Source organism: Mustela lutreola, chromosome 4 (assembly GCF_030435805.1).
Source record: "Mustela lutreola isolate mMusLut2 chromosome 4, mMusLut2.pri, whole genome shotgun sequence".
NCBI lineage: Eukaryota > Metazoa > Chordata > Mammalia > Carnivora > Mustelidae > Mustela > Mustela lutreola.
In genome coordinates, this window is record NC_081293.1 from 2,715,001 (window position 1) to 2,732,500 (window position 17,500).

General features: G+C 54.0%; 1 protein-coding gene across 13 annotated transcripts in view; it reads left to right on the plus strand.

The window, feature by feature from the left end:
• The window catches only part of EBF3 (EBF transcription factor 3), a 116,963-nt gene that overhangs the window by 63,852 nt on the left and 35,611 nt on the right, over positions 1 to 17,500 (plus strand). For 8 of the 13 annotated variants that reach the window (XM_059172814.1, XM_059172817.1, XM_059172815.1 and 5 more), the window contains exons 7-8: positions 13,037 to 13,118; positions 16,746 to 16,890. In XM_059172814.1, coding sequence (XP_059028797.1) covers positions 13,037 to 13,118; positions 16,746 to 16,890 — 227 coding nt within the window. The remainder of the gene's footprint in view (positions 1 to 13,036; positions 13,119 to 16,745; positions 16,891 to 17,500) is intronic. The other 5 variants (XM_059172816.1, XM_059172820.1, XM_059172821.1 and 2 more) reach the window with 1 other exon arrangement.

Genomic DNA, 17,500 nt, shown 5'->3' on the forward strand with positions numbered 1-17,500 from the left:
TGTTTTGGAACTAGCGCTGTAATGAATCGAAATGCCTCTCACCAGGGCCACATGGAGGACTCCGTGAGCCCCTGAAGTTTTATGGTTTCTGGTTATCCAAGGGGGTTCTGGAGGGTGGGCCGTGGGCCCCTGAGCTGGCACGCTGGAAGCCAGAGGGCCACGAAGGATGGCACGGAGCCCGCTGGGGACCCCGTGTATCCGTGCAGATGACATCGTGAGTCGGAACCCGAGCTAATTGCAGCCAGTTCATTTAACTCCGACTTCTGCAAAAATGGATATAAATATGGAGGGGAAAACACAACAGTCGCTCTCGTGAAGAACGGCCTTAGGACAAAGACAAAGAATAAAAAATGTCTTTTGTATTTACTTGAAACAAATGGATGGTATCAGGTGAAAACTATCTGTCTGTGCTTGTTCAGATTTAAGGCCGACAAATTTGCACCTTATTTCAATTTCCTGCATGCAGTGGAGGAAGTGCGAATAGCTTATTCAGAGGCAGATTAATGCAAAAGAGCTGAGGGGGACATAAATCTACAGGCAGTGACTTGTACCATCATGTAAGTGTAATGGTTATCAAACTGGAATCAGGGCTCCGAGTATCAGCTTAACACAGAGAAAATTTGCTTGATGTGAGAGTATTAAAGTCATGCTATAATATATCCATATACTGTGACTAAATTTTATAGTTCATGAAGCATATTAGTATTACACTATATCCTGGTACATTCAAAAGGTGATTTCCATTTAGATGCTCATTTTTCATGAAGATAAATATGACATGAATCATAATTTCCCTGAAGTAAATATTACAAATAATAAAATACTCAGGCAAGCAAGTTGAGGAATGACAGTAATGTTTTCCATTTGTATGGTAAGTGGCGAACCTTGTGGCCTATCAAGTAACAAATTGAATGTTTAATCTTTTTCCATGCAGATTGAGGACGGCAAAGTGGCAGCAAGCCGCACAACAAATCCAGAGTTCTCTGGTGGCTCATGGAGTATCAGCTCTTTTGCCTTCGGAGGCCAATAGAGGGTGTCAGCAAAGCTTTGTCAAAATATATCACGAGCATGAAGTTGTAAAATTGCAATTTACAACAAAAAGACTTTGGGATAACGGGCAAATCTTAGGCATGCTAAATACATAGCAAATATTTAGAGAGGCTTTGTAAGCAATTTAAATATTGTTAGGGGAAGTTGCTTAGCATCTGGGCGCATCCCAGAGGTAGAGAAAGAAATGTATCCTATCAAATGGTAAATAGTCCATATTCCAAATGATAGAAAAATTCTTTAGGTACCAGCCAATGGCATTAACCTAACTGGTAGAAGGGGCTTCACGAAGCCAGGGCCGGAGGGGGGCTGGAGGCTGCTCTTTGGCACGTCACACCTCTTGGCATTCGGGGACGTCATCTTTGTCCTCAAATCTTGCTGTCCCTTCTGGGCCCTGGGGATCCTGGAGTGGGTGATGGCGAAGTAGTGGTGGAGGTTTGTCTGTTCTCCGAGTCGCGGCCGTGGCCGGGTTAGAGCCCCGCAGGAGCTTGGGGTGGTGACCCTCCCAGCCACGGCACAGGGGCGCCGGTACCCACAGCCGGGGGGTCCACTTTGCTGAAGGTTCTGTCGTTCATTAATTTCAAGTTTCAGCGTCTGCCATGCAAGACGACACCACTAGCATCTTGATGAAGGATTTTATCCAAGAAAAATGTTCATTATCTGAGTTCCCGGAGACCCGCCGACCGGTTGGCTGCCTGACCCGCAGCTGTGTCCTGGAGCGTTGGGGCGTCGGCTGGGGCAGGCTGGGGTGCCTGCCGCTGTTTTCTCTGTGACGTGAGCAATTCACTGGGCTCTCTGCTCTCGGGAAGTCAAAACTCTGCAGAACCAAAAAGAAAGAGGAAAACCCCACTGAAGTGGGTCTTGCTCACTGTCTTGGATTTCAGGAGCACGGAGGACGCGCACGCGAGTCACCGAGGTACGGCGTCATCCGTGGAGGTGCGGGGGCTGGCCTCCGTGTTTGCGGAGTCTCTCCGGCTTGCATTTGGGGCACCTGCCACATAGCCACAGGAAAAGAAGTTAGGGAGCGCGGCCTCTTTTTTCTGTTGTTGTTGAAACACAATATTCTTCCATGAATTCATCCTGGCTGCTTTCCTGAGCTCCCTTAGCATCGGCCCACATGAAGGTTGAGGATCTCGAGCTGCTGCGGCGGGAGCGACAGGCCCATGTGTGTCCTTGTGAATCACACCAGGAAGGCAAGGGCTCCTGAAACTCACGCACGGGCCTTGCTGGCCCTTTAGCTCTTGGGGGCTGCCGAGGTCGCGGTTGGGGGTGTGCGGACGGAGCTCCTCCACAAGGAAGTCTGCTGGCAGAAGAGCCAGGGAGGAAGGCAGGACCACCCAGCTGGGAGGAAGGGTCTGTCCCAAGCTGGCTGGCAGGCGGGGAGCTGTGTCCTGATTGCACAAGGGCATCCCAGGGCGCCCCATGGATGCCGCGGCGAGAGGCCCTCTAGTGGGCACAAGTGGCACTGCGCATCTCTGCCTCTGGCAACGGTGTGGTCCCTTAGGACCCCAAGCTCGCTGTGGACCCCCACCGCAGCGGGGGTGGGGGGCAGCAAAGTGAGGAGGGGGCAGAGGAGCTTTCAGGGGCCTCCTCGTGGACCCTGAGTGCAGCAACGGCAACACGCTGGCCTGCCCACGTGCCAGGACTTGACAACAGCAGGGGTGACGTGTGCTGTCCTTCCGCAGACCCGGGCTTTCTAGGGGTGCTCACCGGCGCTGTGCAGCAGACACCGGTTTTGTGAGGATGTCCCCTTGCGAAGTTCCACTTGAGCAGGACAAGCAGAGCTGCCCGGTGTCCACGAAGCCAGTCACTCATGGTTCCATGGCGGGGTGGGGGGCCCCTTTCCCGGGCCCGTCCGCTCTGCTATCACTGCCCTGGCCTGCGCTGTGCCGTCGGTGGGGCCCCTGCTCACACCGGGGTTTGGATAATTCTCTACCTTTTTCGTAATTGCAGAATCATAAAATATTTTAATTTCAAGGTTAGCAATTTTCTCTTGCATACTTAATTTATAATTAGCTGGTTTATAAACCTGTTCTGCGAATATAATTTTACTGTTGCCAAATGTTCTTCATGAATAATTAAGGGCAAATCCCTATTTATCAAATCATTAATATACCTAATAGCCTTGTTTCCATAAACAATGCATTGGAGTTGGATTTAAAGAAAGCCACCTCTCAGGGATCTGGTGTTCTGTTCCCACCGCGGCGGGGACCCGCTTGGGGTGTCTGCACAGAGGGACGCTTGTGCTGTGCTGGTGTCACAGCCCCTGGCCTTCTTCCCCCCACAAAGGCCCAGGTATCAGTAGCTGGACAAACACAATGGCCATTCACCGGCGGGACTGGCCTCCTCGGCCTCGTGAACAATGTTGTTATTTGTTCTAGCTGTTCACCAGGAGCATTTTTGGAGGAAATGTAACAGATGAAACCATCCTTTCAGTCTTTAAAAATCTCTTTCGGCATGATCCTACCCCCATTAGGAGGGGACCGCTTTTCAAAGTGAGGAAAGCAACTTTTATGTGTGAATTTGGGCTCAAGGCATGCAAAGCCGCGCTGGGCCCCGCCGTCCGGCCCTGCACACCGTACACGCTTCGATCCGGAGGACCGAGGAGGAGCCTGAGGAGAAGGCAAGCGCCGGCCGGGGCGTGCGGCTGGGACACCCGCCGAGGCTCACGCGCATTCCCTCCTTTGGGTCCGTCGCTTTCCTGGAGGACAATGCAACTGTCCTTCCTTCTCGTGCCGTGCCCGTGGCGGGATCACCTCCTCTCCGGAAGAAGGTCCCCGGCGTCGATACAATAGAAGGCCACGACGCTAATTCAGAACTCGTCCTTAAAGACCCAAGTCGCAGGGTCCGCAGGCGGAGGTTGGGGGGACGCAATCTTCGAGCCTCCGTGCTGGGCGCGGGGTGTGGGGCGCGGGCGCCTGCCCTCGCGGGGGCCGGGCCGTGCGGCCCGCGGACACCGCGCTTGCTTCCTCCGGGCTGCCGGGCTCCTGGCCGAGGCTTGGGGAGGAGGCAGGGCCGGGCCGCGCTCTTCTTGGGGCTGGCGTGTGCGCCCACTCGCCATGTGTGTGCGACTCCGTGTGTATGATTCATTCCAGAGCAGTTTTAGTCCTCATAAAATATTCATTTTGGTTGTGCAGGGCCCTGTAATTGCCATCTCTCACCCTGAATTATTTATACCTTGCACAGACTGACAAAGCTTTGCCATGCGGCACTAGATGAATCAGAAACACGGATCTTTGCTGCCAACAGCATTATAGTTTCACAAAATATGGTACCCACGTCATTCTGGGCTGCCTCATCTCTAAATCCAGCTTTTCTTGATTTGACATTTTCTTTACTCTTCCATTGTCTTAGTCAGGCAGAAAGGTTGCCTCTCAGCTCAAAGCAGCAACCTTTCCTGCCTGCATTATAGCCGCTGTGCTTGAGAGGACTAATGTGTCTTTATTGCCTTTACTTTTTTATGCTCGGTAACAAGACAGTACTTGGGCTCACTTTAGAGCCATATATTATACATTAGCGATAAAATGATGCAAATAGTGCTGGATACTCTTCACACAGATAGAGGAGATCAGTCCGGATCTGGCTGCTTGTCACAAAAACAGAATGAAAAGTGACGCGAGAAGGTGGGTGGGGGCACGCCCCCAGCCGTGGGCTCCGGGCGGGTGGGGCGGCGCCCTGAGCACCCCGCTTCTGGCCTCCCCGATGCCCGCGTCCCCCGCCTGTTGGCTCCTGGCCCTGGGCTCGGCCCGCTGCTAGGTGCCGCCTGGCATGTCGGTGCACCCCTGCAGCCCGGCCGCACAGGGGGGCCCCCGGGCGCGGTCTCTCCTCGCCGCCCCCCGCCCAACCCCAGTGCTCCGGGGGCGCGAGCGCTCAGAACAAGGGATGTGGCATCATCACGTCCCAATGTTTAGGAACGCTGTGCTCACATGAGTTAGGGGCCGCAAGGCTGGAGCAAAACTCGTCCTCGAACCTTCGGAAACTAGAAAGAAACGCCATCGGCCCTGACGGTTGGGAGCTTTCCTTTCCGCGCGCAGACAGCGACAGCCGGCAGCAACTCCAGGGAACAACTCCCCGTGTGCCGAAGGCCCTGGAAAAGATCATCTGTGGAATATTCACACGCAGAGCTGTGCGGCGGCGTGGGGGCTGAGCAGGCTTCCCGAGATTTTACCACCTTGGCCCTTCCCTGCGCCACAGACCGGGATTAATTTATGGCTCCTGGCTCATCAACAAAGGGACGGGAAGAGGGAAGGCTCGGTGCTGTTCCGAGTAATGGATGACCTGGACACACATTTCTCTTGTATTTGTTGACACGCAGGGGTAATGAAGTTAAAGCTTTGCACACATGTGCCCCCTCATTAAGCTGCATTACCTGCATTAAAACTAATAATTGCCACTCAGAGCTGTGCTCCCATTAATCATTTATAATGTTTTAATAAGTTTTTAATCAGGACCTAAAAGGCGAGAGAGGCTGGCATAGGCAGGTTCGACACTGGTGTCCTGTGTGCGTGCATGGGCTTGATTTAAAATGTGATTTTTTTAATTAATAATTCAGCCCACAAAGATGATCGTTCTTAATTAAGCAAGCTGGCGTGGATTGGGGGGTCCGCATCTGAGCAGGAGATGAACAACCTCGAACAACATCTTTCCCACTTGGAGCCGGGGAGGGGCGGCGGCGGGGGGCGCTGAAAACAGCAACCAAAAATGTGTGTTTGTTTTGCGAACAATCTCCATCACCCTCCAAAGTCAGCAAGGCAAGAAGAGCTTTCCCATTCTCTTCAGATCCCGAAAAATGCGCCAGCGCCCACGTGGTGGGAGGCATTCGAAGCCCTAAGTTGGGGTCGGCGTCGGCATTTCATCTCTGCGCACAAAGTCTCTGGGAGACGTCTCCCCTGGAGCTGGCGGGAAGTCAGGGGTGCATCTGACGGGAGCCAAGTGATGCTGGCATTTTTCTTAAATAAGGAGTTTCGTGATCAGAGCTGGCAAATAGAGCAGTGTCCGGAGGGAGTGAGGAAGCTGTTTTAATGAGCCCACAGCGAAAGACAAAATACAGACTGATTGACAGGGCGAATGATCCGGTGAGGAAATCATGTCAATGCTGCGTCGCCCACTAGAAATAGAGAAACAGGTAAAGAGGAAAAGGAAGACACGCACTTGAAACAAGAGCCTGGGCGCAAACATAGTACACTTCACGTGTCTTCTGTGTTGTGCAGTTGACTCCTTTTAAACAGATAACCTTATCAAAACTATCATGAGATATCAGGCGCCGGTACAGAAAATACTAACTCGAGTCCTGACAGCGAGGCGGGCCGGGAGCTGACAGAAGCCCAGGACTCCGGGATGCGCTTGCGTTCAGAGTGTCTACCTGGGTTTTACTTATCTGAACACATTAAAACCACCCGGAAAAGTTTAACGCAAGTCATACAAATTTCTCCAAAAGGAGGGCTTGGCAGGGCCTGTTATGGAAGCGGATATTGAACCGGCCAGAAAAGCTATTAAATCCCATCAGATCTCCGTGGCATCATTTTAATGAGAATCATTGCAGAAGTACAAGATCATGGTATCTATAAGTGCCTCCTGACAGCCACTGGTGAAAATGTGATGAAAAGGAAAACCATTATAGCAGAAATTTAGCGATAAGGCTCTTTGGAGGGACGGTGGGGCCGAGTGTAGCTCTGGACCGTGAAGGGTTAATTTTCTAAACCTAATAATGTTCGATAGTGAGGTATTTGTCAGGAGATAAAGAAGTGATAGAATCTGGGAAGTGGGTCCCTTGGTGATTGTAGTACAAATATTGTTAATGCGGTGTGGTTACTACAGCGAAGGGAAGTAAAATAGCTCTAGTCCACTGGAGACAGGCTCTGCCACGGTGGGGCAGGAGCCTCGAGACAAAGGCCAGTAATTGTTGAACCACGAGTCAAGCCGTGGATGTTTTCAAATCCTCGTCCACCTGTATTTACATGCAGGACGCCGCGCGTGCGGGGCGGGGGCGGGGGGCGGCACGCACGGAGCCCGGGATCCCACGGCGGGGGAGCTGGGCAGCCCCCAGCCTCTCGCCGGGGAGGGGGCCCCCTCACGGAGGACAGCGGGGCACCGCTGTAAAATTCCATCCTGTCCCCCTGCCCCTTCACGATGACGTCACGCGGGCCCTACAAGTATATGAGACCCATAACTTGAAATGTACAAGAATTTAATAAGTCTGGTGTTGGAGCAATTTGTCATGGCATATTTGAAGAATAAATCAGCCTAATGGAGCAGACTGTTCCTCCCGTATGGCATTACGGAACGTGAGCCCAGTAATAGCTAATGGCAGGAGAGGGAGAAAAAGAGAGGCCTGACATTCAGACCCCCGCATTTTGGAAATCCAATACGTATTGACCTGTGTACTATCTCAGTGCACAGATCTGATGTCAGCAGAATGTAGTCTTGTATAGGAACTGCTCATTACAGGTTTTGTGAAGGAAGCACATTGTCTCTGAGCACCAGAACCCGATCGGCTAGAATTGCTCAGTAATCAATACTCCAGCGGCTGATGGCCGGGTGCGCACACGCCACAGCTGCGGCCGCTGCTTTCAGGGACTTCGCAGTAATTAGCAGGGACTTCAAGGAAGCACTCCACTGGTCACTTTCTTATCAGTCAGGGAAAAGTCTCTTAAAGGCTCTATCTTTTAATTTGACTCTTTAACTATTTCCTTTCAAGAGTGCAGCGGCGGCCACAGCCCCAACTCCCCAAGAGGCCCTGCTCCCCTCCACAAGGCTCCTCCACGCTGGGGCGGACACTGGGGGCTGCGGCGGGTCACTGTGGATGGACAGAACACGAAATTCACCGTTTTAAAGCGTGCGGTTCGGTGGCGTTTAGTAGCTCCTCAGGATTGTGCAACCCTCACCCCTCTGTGGGTCCGGACACTTCTGTCGCCCCCGGAAGGAGACCCTGGGCCACTGAGGCATTGCTCCCTACCGCCCCCTTATCCTAGCCCCTGGCCACGACCAGTGGGTGGTGACTTCGGCAGCTGCGTTTTCTGGTTGGTGTCCCATAATCTTCCTGGTCCAGGCCATGCTATGAAAACAGCTTCCTGGTTTTGTGTTCTGGATTCGGGAACTCCACGTGTGGGACTTGGTCTGGAATGGGGTTCTCTGGCGACCTCCGGAAGCCGTCAGCGCCATGACCCACGCACGGATGCTTTGGGAGTTCTGACTGATGACCCGGGGGTCTATCCGTGGCCGTCTTCATTTGCTGCTTGTTAAGAGCTCAGCCTTGAAGTGGAAAGGCGATTCCCCCGTCCAAAAATGCTATCAGTATTTTTCATTCTTGACTCAAATTTCCCATATTGCCCAGAGTGGAGGACGAGAAGAGGAGGCCGTGCCTGCTGGGACGGAGGCTGGAATTGAGACGTGGGAGCAGTCGGCTGCGAGCCAGAGCTCTCTGCTCTGAGCCCCGCGGGTTAGCCTGGGCTCTGGTGGGGCCTGAGCGCGCCGCGGACGGCCTGTCGGGCTCACACCTCGCATCACGCTGTCTCTGACGTTTTCAAGCAGTGGCAAGACGAGCTCCGGAAGACTCTAAGACTTGGTGATTAAAAATTAAAAAAAAAAAAAAAATAGGATTCCCGAAATGCTTAGAGGGGGTGATTTCGAACAAGTGAAACCCACGTGCAAAAGGCAAGCAATTAAAACTGCTCGAAGTTCCTTTTTTCTCCTCAATCACCAGGGTGCGCACACCAAGCCCACTGCATTTCTAAGGAGACAATCTATTTCTCCTTTGACCAGAGGGAAAAAAATCATTATTGCATGATTAGTGGCTTCAGCTAGGTGAGAAGTAGCGGCGCGGTGAAGGTGGCGACGGTGAGTGGGATTAATTACCCAACACTTGCCGGCAAGATAATTTTATCAGTGATTTGGCCACTGCTAAGTTGCAGCTTTTGATAAAAGTGGGCAAGTTCTTAGCTACTGGAAACATGAGGGAAGGGGTGGTGTCAGATGAAATGCATCTCATCAGCTTTTCTCTGACAAACCAGATTCATTCCTTATGTAATTGATAACGGCCTTGTCCAATTATTTCACACATTACAATACACAGAGGCCCCCTTTACAGGTTTTGCAGGGCTGTAATTAGCTATGCTAATATCCCCTTTATTGGCCCTAATATTGCTCAACACCTTTTGCCATCCTGGAACCCACGAGAGCCCCATGGCCTGTCAGGACCGCTGATTATTGAGAAGGATAGCTTTAATCAAACATAATTGCAGTTAATTTTTCTCTCCTGCTCTCTGTTGCCAGCGTCTAATGCCATGGACTCCTTGATATTCCATTAAATTACAATTAAGCAGCCTCCTTTGTTTCTGATTGTCCTGAACACCACCACAAAGTTGTGCGGCCGTTTAAAGGAGAGCTGTTTGTCCTAATTGCCTCCGCGCACACAAAGGGCCAATTTATACGAAGCCCATGTAGGATTTGAACAGTTCATAATGTAATGGATATTACACAGGAGCCTAACACTACAATTAAAATGATTTTCATCAGATAGAGAAGCTCTGGCTAATCAGCTTCATAAAAGTAAATATAAATGAACTAATTCACAGCTAAAACACACAGAAGTGGAGCGGACTCGGGAATGAGTTACTGTGCCGGGGGCTCGGCCCCTCGTCCAGGGCGGCGCTGGGGGTGGGCTCCCGTCGGAGCGGCGGGACCCGTGTCCTGCGGCGGCGGCCCCGCTCCTGGTGTCCGCGTCCGCCGCCGGGCGCGTCCGGGGGCCGCTGGGAGCCTCGGCGGAGAGGACACTGAGGGAGGCAGCCGGGGCGGACTTCAACTTCGCTTCAACTTCGCTTGGGCGTGGCCGTGGCCATCAGGTTGTCCCCGCCGACGCAAGGGCCTTCCGGCTGCTGTGGCTGGAGCAGCGGCTCTCCCCGGGCTGGGGCCCTGCGCCCGCCTTCCCGGGTGCTGGTGCGTGAGAGGCGCCCTCCCCCCATCCCCCGGAACCCGCGTGTGTGCAAGCGCTCGGGGTCGTCTGCGTGGCCTTCTCTTCGAATCTCTGCCCGCTCTGCAGGCCGAAACCTGGTTTCCAAAGGCATAAGATCCTACGTCTCCCCCTTCTAGTCACAACTGAGAACTTTCCAGGAAGGGGTACGTGGTCCCCAAGCAGGATATTACTGGGGAGTTTCAGCGGACGGGAAGCAGTTTGCCCTGGGCTGCTGCCTTCCCTCCTGCCTGAGAGAAACAAGTAAATAAAGCCCATATTTCAAGCTTGATTTACTCTGGTACCTACTGTGAAAGCTGATGGCTCTTTAGGGAAATAAAGACAGGGTCAGGGAATTAGTGTACATAATGGTCATTTTGATGGTGGGCCAACAGATGCGGTGGAAAGCGCACTGTACACAATTAAGCGTAGTGTGCTAATGACAGGTTCGAATTTTTATCGCCTCTTCGCCATCGAGCAGCAAATCCATGTTTAGCAGGAATAGTTTATTGGTGTTAAAGCCAAAGATTTTCTGACATAGGAAAGATTTTTCCTTTCATAACAAGAGTATTAAATCCTCTGTGTCCCAGAGTCCGGAAGCGAGATATGTAAAGTGGTCGTCGGATATTTCGTAGGAGGAAAGCCAGTCACAGGGTAGTTGAGTAAAAGGGTGAGCGTCATCACCGGACTTCACGGGGTGGGCATCCTGCGTCCTCACGCTCCCCAGACGTCGGCATGGGCGTCTCGCCGAGCCCTGGCGGGCGCCCGCGTCCCTCTGAGCTACGGCCCTGCGGGTTCTCCCAGGCCGTTCACCTGAGCAAGAGGCCTAGCGGACTCCCTTGCTTAGACGTGACCGGGACAAGGCTCTGGCCGAAGCTTCCTGTCTCTGGCCCTCGGTGTTGTGCTGTATCATGTCTGCGCGGTTGGGACCAGAGCACGTGGAGGGCGTCCTGCCCTGGGGGTCGTGCGCGTCCACAGCTCATGGGACACTCGGGGTCAAAGACAAACCTACCGTTGCCACCCCCCAAACCAGTGAGTGTGTCCCTGAGCCAGATCCCGGCCGCAAGAATGCCGAGGGGTTCATGGGGCCCGGTGCCCAGCTTTGTGCCAAGTTCTGCTTGCGGTCGAGGCCCGAGAGCACTAGGCCCGTCCCCCATGCCGGCCCCAGTGGTTCGGACCACCCTCGGCGCTCGCTCTGCTGTCTTAGAGGCCAAAGGTGAACCACCTGAAAAGACACCAAGGAAAATCAGGTAACCTCCTCCGGAAGGGGTGGGTCAGAAAGAAACGAGAAGGAAACAGCCGAGCCGAGCCCAGCCCAGCCCGCGCCGTCCCAGAAGCTCCCGGCGCCGCCCGCTGCCGACGGGTGCTGCTTGCCGGCGCCTGCTCAGATTAGCCGGGCGGTAATGTGTGGCATAATTGCGCCATGTGGCTGTCCCCGAAGTGAAAACCTAATTGCCTGACAGGACGATAACTTTGTGACGCCCTCACCTTGTTAGGGCCTTCCTGATGCGGTTCCGCGCGGGGCGGCCGCAGGTGCGTCTAATTTACCTCTCTGCAGAGCGCGCCGAGTTTAATTGCACGGTGGTTGTTAGGAGGAATCGGTGGGTGGAATATCAAGTGACTCACTGTGCGTGCGGGTGGCAGATGGCGCCGGGAGGCAGCGCGAGGTGCAGGGCCGAGGTGAGCTCATAAAAGATGGAGATTCTGGCCGAAAACTGGGAGGCCTGGCGGCGTGGGCGGACGTTCAGCGCCGCGGCCGCTCTCCTTCTTCCCATCAACGGCGTTTCTCTCCGGCCGCAGCGGAAGGTCGTCCCGGAACACAGACAGGGAGATGCGCCTTGGTCTGTGGGGTCTTTTTTGTTTTCTGATAGGATCCGTGTCTACAAGGGGCCTTGACCGCAGGGCTGAGTTCAAGGGAATCCTGTGAATCTTCATGAAAAATGAATGATCTCAAGTAGGACAGGGACATTTGGGCAGAAAAGAGGGAAGGGTTTGTTCGTAGCCTTGCCGGACCGGACGGCGGGAGAGGGCACGTGTGTCGGCCCAGAGACTCCCGCCCCCTGGCGCGGCCCACGGTGGCCGAGGCCTTGGACGAGGCGGAGGCGTGCAGGAACGAGAGCCCTGCCTCCCCCGTCCTGGCCCTCGGGCCAGACTGCCCAGCGCCCACGTGCTCGTGTCGCGAGCCCGAGCCCTTTTGTCCTTGTCAGCGAGCACGTGGGCACGGAGGGGACGGCGTGAGGAGGTTTTTGTCACAGCATCTCAACACACTGTCAGGACCCCTGAATCTTCATGCCTCAGAGCGCAAGGGCAGAGCTTGGTGGGAAGTAGAAGTGCTCGGGCCCCTGAGCCCGGCCCACGGCTGCCTCTCCGCTCTCCGCCTGCGCGGCAGCTTTGTTGCCGCGGAGTCATTACCTGTTTCCTCAAAAACACGTGTAGACCCTTCACAGATGTCACTGTGGTCCATAAAGCACAACCCCAGCCCTCCCTTTTCTTAAGAGTTGCGCTCCCTGTAACTTTTAAAACATTAGTCTGGGAAGGGCTGTTTCCCTGGGCAGCGGTGTCCTCTGGGCTCCGCTGCCAGATCAAGCGGAGCACGTGCCGTTACACGGGAGTTAAGGGTAAATGACAGTTTTTTGATGCTAGGGATGCTTTGGGAGGTACCTGTCCTGAAAAGGTATTTGTCATCTACCTGGAGCTCAGAGGTGACTCGGCATCCTGTCCCTTTACTTGCCAAAGTGGGCAGCCCCGTCTGGGCTGACAGTCCCCGGCGCGTCACTGCGCAAAGGGCCAGGCGAGGACCGGCCGGTCTAAGTTGCAACCGTTGTCATGAAGCATGGAGACCGTAATGTCAAGACGGATGTACGTCTGTGGACATCATCTGCGCTGGCCCTCGGACCCAGGGGCCGGCGGCCGCTCCCCGTCCTGCCCCCGACGAGTGGCGAGCAGGGAGCCTCCGCCGCTCCCCGCGCCAGCAGTGTCTTTCTAACGTTTGTGAGTCTGTCTCATGACCCTAACACGTATCCGTTTTTTGTATTTTTATAGATTCTTTCTAAAGTTTTTCCTCAAGTGCAATCAGAACTGTTTGAAGAATGCAGGCAACCCCCGGGACATGCGAAGATTCCAGGTACACGGCTCTCCGCGCGTGGGCCCCCGTCCGGGCTGGACCGTGCAATTTGAACTCTGATGTTGCGATTGTGCAGAAAACTTTAGCTCTTTAATTCCCCACAGGCTTGGGAGCAAACCAGGACTGGCTCGTTGGATAGAATATTTAAATCGTTTTGCTTTAAGAATGACTCGGACTCTTCCGTATGCCAGACTCACTGAGTCTGTGTGCACCAGAGTTGGCTCTGATGGCGTGACCTTGGCTTGCTTCTAAGGTGCACCAGGCGGTCACGCCCTGACCTGCCCCGCCCCCGCGTTGGGCGGCCAGGTACCTGGAAGTCAGAGTTGTCAGAGCCGCAGGTTAAGTTGGGCTCCCCCGGACACTCAGCCACGGTGAACCTCGTAGGTGTGTTTCAGAATGACCGTTTTAGAGTCTCTTCCGATATGTTGGTCCATAGCCTAGCCTGGTTCCTCAGCTGTACGTGGCCATGTACAGCTGATGAAAGCTTGGGGCCCCTGCCCGGGGGTCTTCTTTCAGGGATCGATGGGTGGATTCTCCGTGGGGCAGAGCCCTAGTGCAGCCTGTTGGGTGAACACGAGGCCTTGGGCCCTCCTCATGAAGGGAACTGCGCCTGTTTGATGCGGCCTCTCCAAAGTCCAGAATGTTCCCTCAGCTCAGCTTCCTTTTCCTCAGGGCTGATGTGTTCTGCGTCCTTATGCCCATGCCTAATGCTAGAGCTATGTTGCTGGACGCAGGCGGACTCCTTTTCTGGGCTGCTTCAGAGGATTTCAGGTCAAGGCGAGAGGGTAGAGAGCTGGGGGTCATTGGGGAGTGCAGGTCTTCGCGAACCCTCAGGAGTTACTTCAGGCTGAGAGCTACTCCACGCACAGTGCATTGTTTTGTTGATTTTAACTGTAAAACTATTCTGGGCGGAGACGCAGAACTGCTGCTCGTCCCTCCCAGCCAGAGAAGGCGGGAGCTAGTGGGAACGAATGCTAGGTCCGACGACTTCCCTCAGACCGCTCGAGGGCATCTTGAGCAATCTAACTTCCTTCTAGTCCTTTAGGACACGTGACATCTGTCTTCACAGCCGGCCAGCCAGTCAGAGAAGGGTCTGTGGGCTGGTCCACAGTCATGGCGTGCAGGTGGGGACAGTGTCTCTTGTAAACAACTGGGCCGCCTCCACGTTCTGGTGCCAGGCTTCACGGTGGCCTCTGCCCACCAGAGCAGAGCAGAAGGTGCCCATTGTCTTGCCTTGGGCCCACACGCCATCAGTCGCACGTGGGCCCGCAGTTACTAGAAGGAAGGACCTGCTCTGCTCTCCTTGGCCTGGCATCCTGCCTCTCAGAAGGTTGTGCAGGACCTAAGAGCTGGTCTGGGCCTCCACAATATTGGCAGCAGGCTTCCCCAATCAGCACCTTCCTGCAGGTGCACGGCAGGCCCGACCCAGGCCAAGAAACTCAACGCAGCTTGTCTGCTTTCTCTGCTGAGCCACTCGATTTTCCCTCGGTGACTGACCTAGATAGAGAGGACAGAGCAAAGGCAGTGTCCTTTTTTTTTTTTTTTTTTTTTAATTTTATTTTTACCTTTCTTGCTTCTTTTATGTATCGTGGCCTAAGAACTTGGAGAAGGTCAAGTCTGTGGCTCAGCGTTCATTCCATGGCCGTGCCTCTCGCTCAGGTGACAGTGCCTGTACCCCCCAAACCCCCCATCCTGGGGGCAGAGGCGGCCAGGCCACTGTATGTGCCCGCCCTGTCGGTGGGTGGCCGTCGACAAGAGGAGGCTGACAGGTCTGAGTCTGGACGTGGGGACGATGAAGCCCGTACCCACCGTATTTTGAGGCTCCGAGGGGCCCAACACTGTGAGACTCCAGCAGTCCTGGCGATGCTCCCCTGGGAAGGAAACTCAAGGAGGCTGGCCCTGGGAGGAGTGTGTGGGGGGCGGGTATGGCCCCTGCTTCACAGTCTTCCTGTGGGGCCTGAGGTTTTTTATGAAAAAGTCAATTACACATATGTTGACACATGTACGTACATGCACATATACATACATATATTTATCTATATAGGCAGCTTTGACCTTTTCTTAACCCTTGAAAATGCAATTTATTTTGTTTGATCAGTTTTATTTATTATTTTTCTAATAGATTTTTTGGGGTGTGGGGGAAGGGGCAGAGGGAGAGGGACTCTTGGGCAGAATCGCTGGTGAGCACAGAGCCCGACACGGGCTCCCTCCCATAGCCCCGAGATTTTGACCCCAGCTGAAATCGAGAGTCAAACGCCTAACTGACTGAGACACCTGGCGTTCCTCTAACAGATTGGTTTCTGAAAGAGCAGTTTTATGCTTTCGGGAGGAATCCATGGAAGGTTCTGAGCATCCACACGTACCCCCTGGGTGCAGCCTCCCTCTCAGTTGCCCAGGTGTTGCTGTCCTGCGTCGGCTCCGTGGAATGAACCGTGTTCTGTTAACCATGGTACACTGTAGCTCTGGCTTTCAGTAGTCATGTTCCACGCATGTTTGGACATGTGCAGACCAGGCGGGGAGACCAGACGAGGACTGGGTGCCTTTCCAGTCCCCCCTCTCCTGTCCAGCGGCACGTTTCTCTGTGGGGCTGTGCTTCTCGAGGTGGTGCTGGCCCTCACCACCGCCCACTTGTGGCCAAGGCCAGGCTCCCGCACTCCCGAGGCCGGCTTCAGCCACCCAAGGCCTACTGTTTGCCCCAGACTGAACCAGGGCTTGTGTCTTCGCTACTCACATCAGCTCTTCTGAAAACAGTGGGCCACGCAGCCCTCCTGTTTAAGAAACATCTTAAGGATGGGTAGGGGTTCCCATTTCCTGAGTCCATTAAGGGGTCCATTTCTGGCCTGCTTGGGAAGGCGCCCAGGGTCGGCAGGGGTGTCCAGTGGAAGGGGCTCTCCTGTTGGCACCAAGGTCCTTGCCAGCCTCCACAGTGAACTTGAGAAAGGATTCTTGCTTTGGGTTAAAAATGCTGTCACTAATATTCAGCTTGGTCTTTTCAGATGCAAGAAAGTTTGTTACCAGACATTAGATGTAATTGTCAAATCTACCCGGGGACCGTGGATGATGGCTGGGGTAGCTCGAGGGCTTCTGATCTAAGAAGCCCGTTTTTGGCAACTCGGAGTCCTCACAACTCTTCAAGAGAGGACAGTCTCAAGTGAACTAATTTTAATTAGATAAACTATCTAATCAATATGTGAACAGATCAATCAAAACAGCAGCTTTAAAATGAGCGGCTGGAGGGGTGTTTCTGAAGCTAATGGCTAGAAGAATATTTCTCTGAATTGAATTCACTTGTTAGCATAATAGGAAATTAAACTGTAATTAGTGTAGCGGGTTTCGAAGAGAAGCAATCTCGAGTCAAAACAAAGCAAAACAGTCTGCCCACCCCCACGAGCCGACAAAGGTGCAGGTGCTGATGGCCAGGGAGGCCGACCAGGAGCAGGGGCGGCCCGGTGCACGCAGCTCGGAACTCAGTACCTGCGGCCCAGTGCCTACAGCTCTGAGCTCGGTGCGCGGCCCAGTGCGCAAGGCCCTGATGGGTGTGCGCGCCTTGGCGTGCGCCGCGGGGCTGGCAGAGGCTCCCGTCTCTTCCCTTTGCCCGCGCGTTTCACATCCGCTTTGTCTTCGCAGGTTGTTGTGTCGACAACAGTCAACGTGGACGGCCACGTGCTGGCCGTGTCCGACAACATGTTTGTGCACAACAATTCCAAACACGGGCGGCGGGCCCGCCGCCTAGACCCGTCAGAAGGTACGGCCCCTTCTTATCTGGAAAATGGTAGGCACACATGTTACATGTCTTTTTAATTTGCAATGCTTCTTTTCCTTTGCACCACCTTTATGTTGATTCATGCCGCACTGCCCTCACCAGGGGCCCCTCCCAGGTCTGCACCCCCCTGCCCCAGCCCGCTTCCGGGGTCCTCTCCTGCGGCCCCTCTCCTGTTCAGGCCTCACTCACCTCCCCTGCCATGGGCTTTACTGTATCAGTTTGTTTGTTTCTAAGCTTTTTTTTTTGCTTGGAGCTTTTCTTGCAGTTTTAATTTATTTGGTTTCATTTGGGCTATCCTAAGCCCCATCCAGAAGGTCACCCTCAGATTCTCTGTGCACGTTTCAGGGGTGGTTGCGTCCTGGGCCCATCAGCTCAGAACAGACTCGGAGGACCATTTCCTGTCCCTGGCTGGAGTGGGTGGGGGGCAGGGTGAGAGGAGTGAGGGACAAAAACCAACAGCATAAAATGTTTTGTCCCAAAGGCTTCCAAGTTACCGACTTCTTGTTTTGCTTGTTAAAAGAGAAGAATTTGGGTGAGATGGATAGGCAGCCGTAGGGGGGGTCTTTACATGGAGTCAGGGCTCAGAAGCACCAGACCCCGAAGGCCTTCCCCCAGCCCC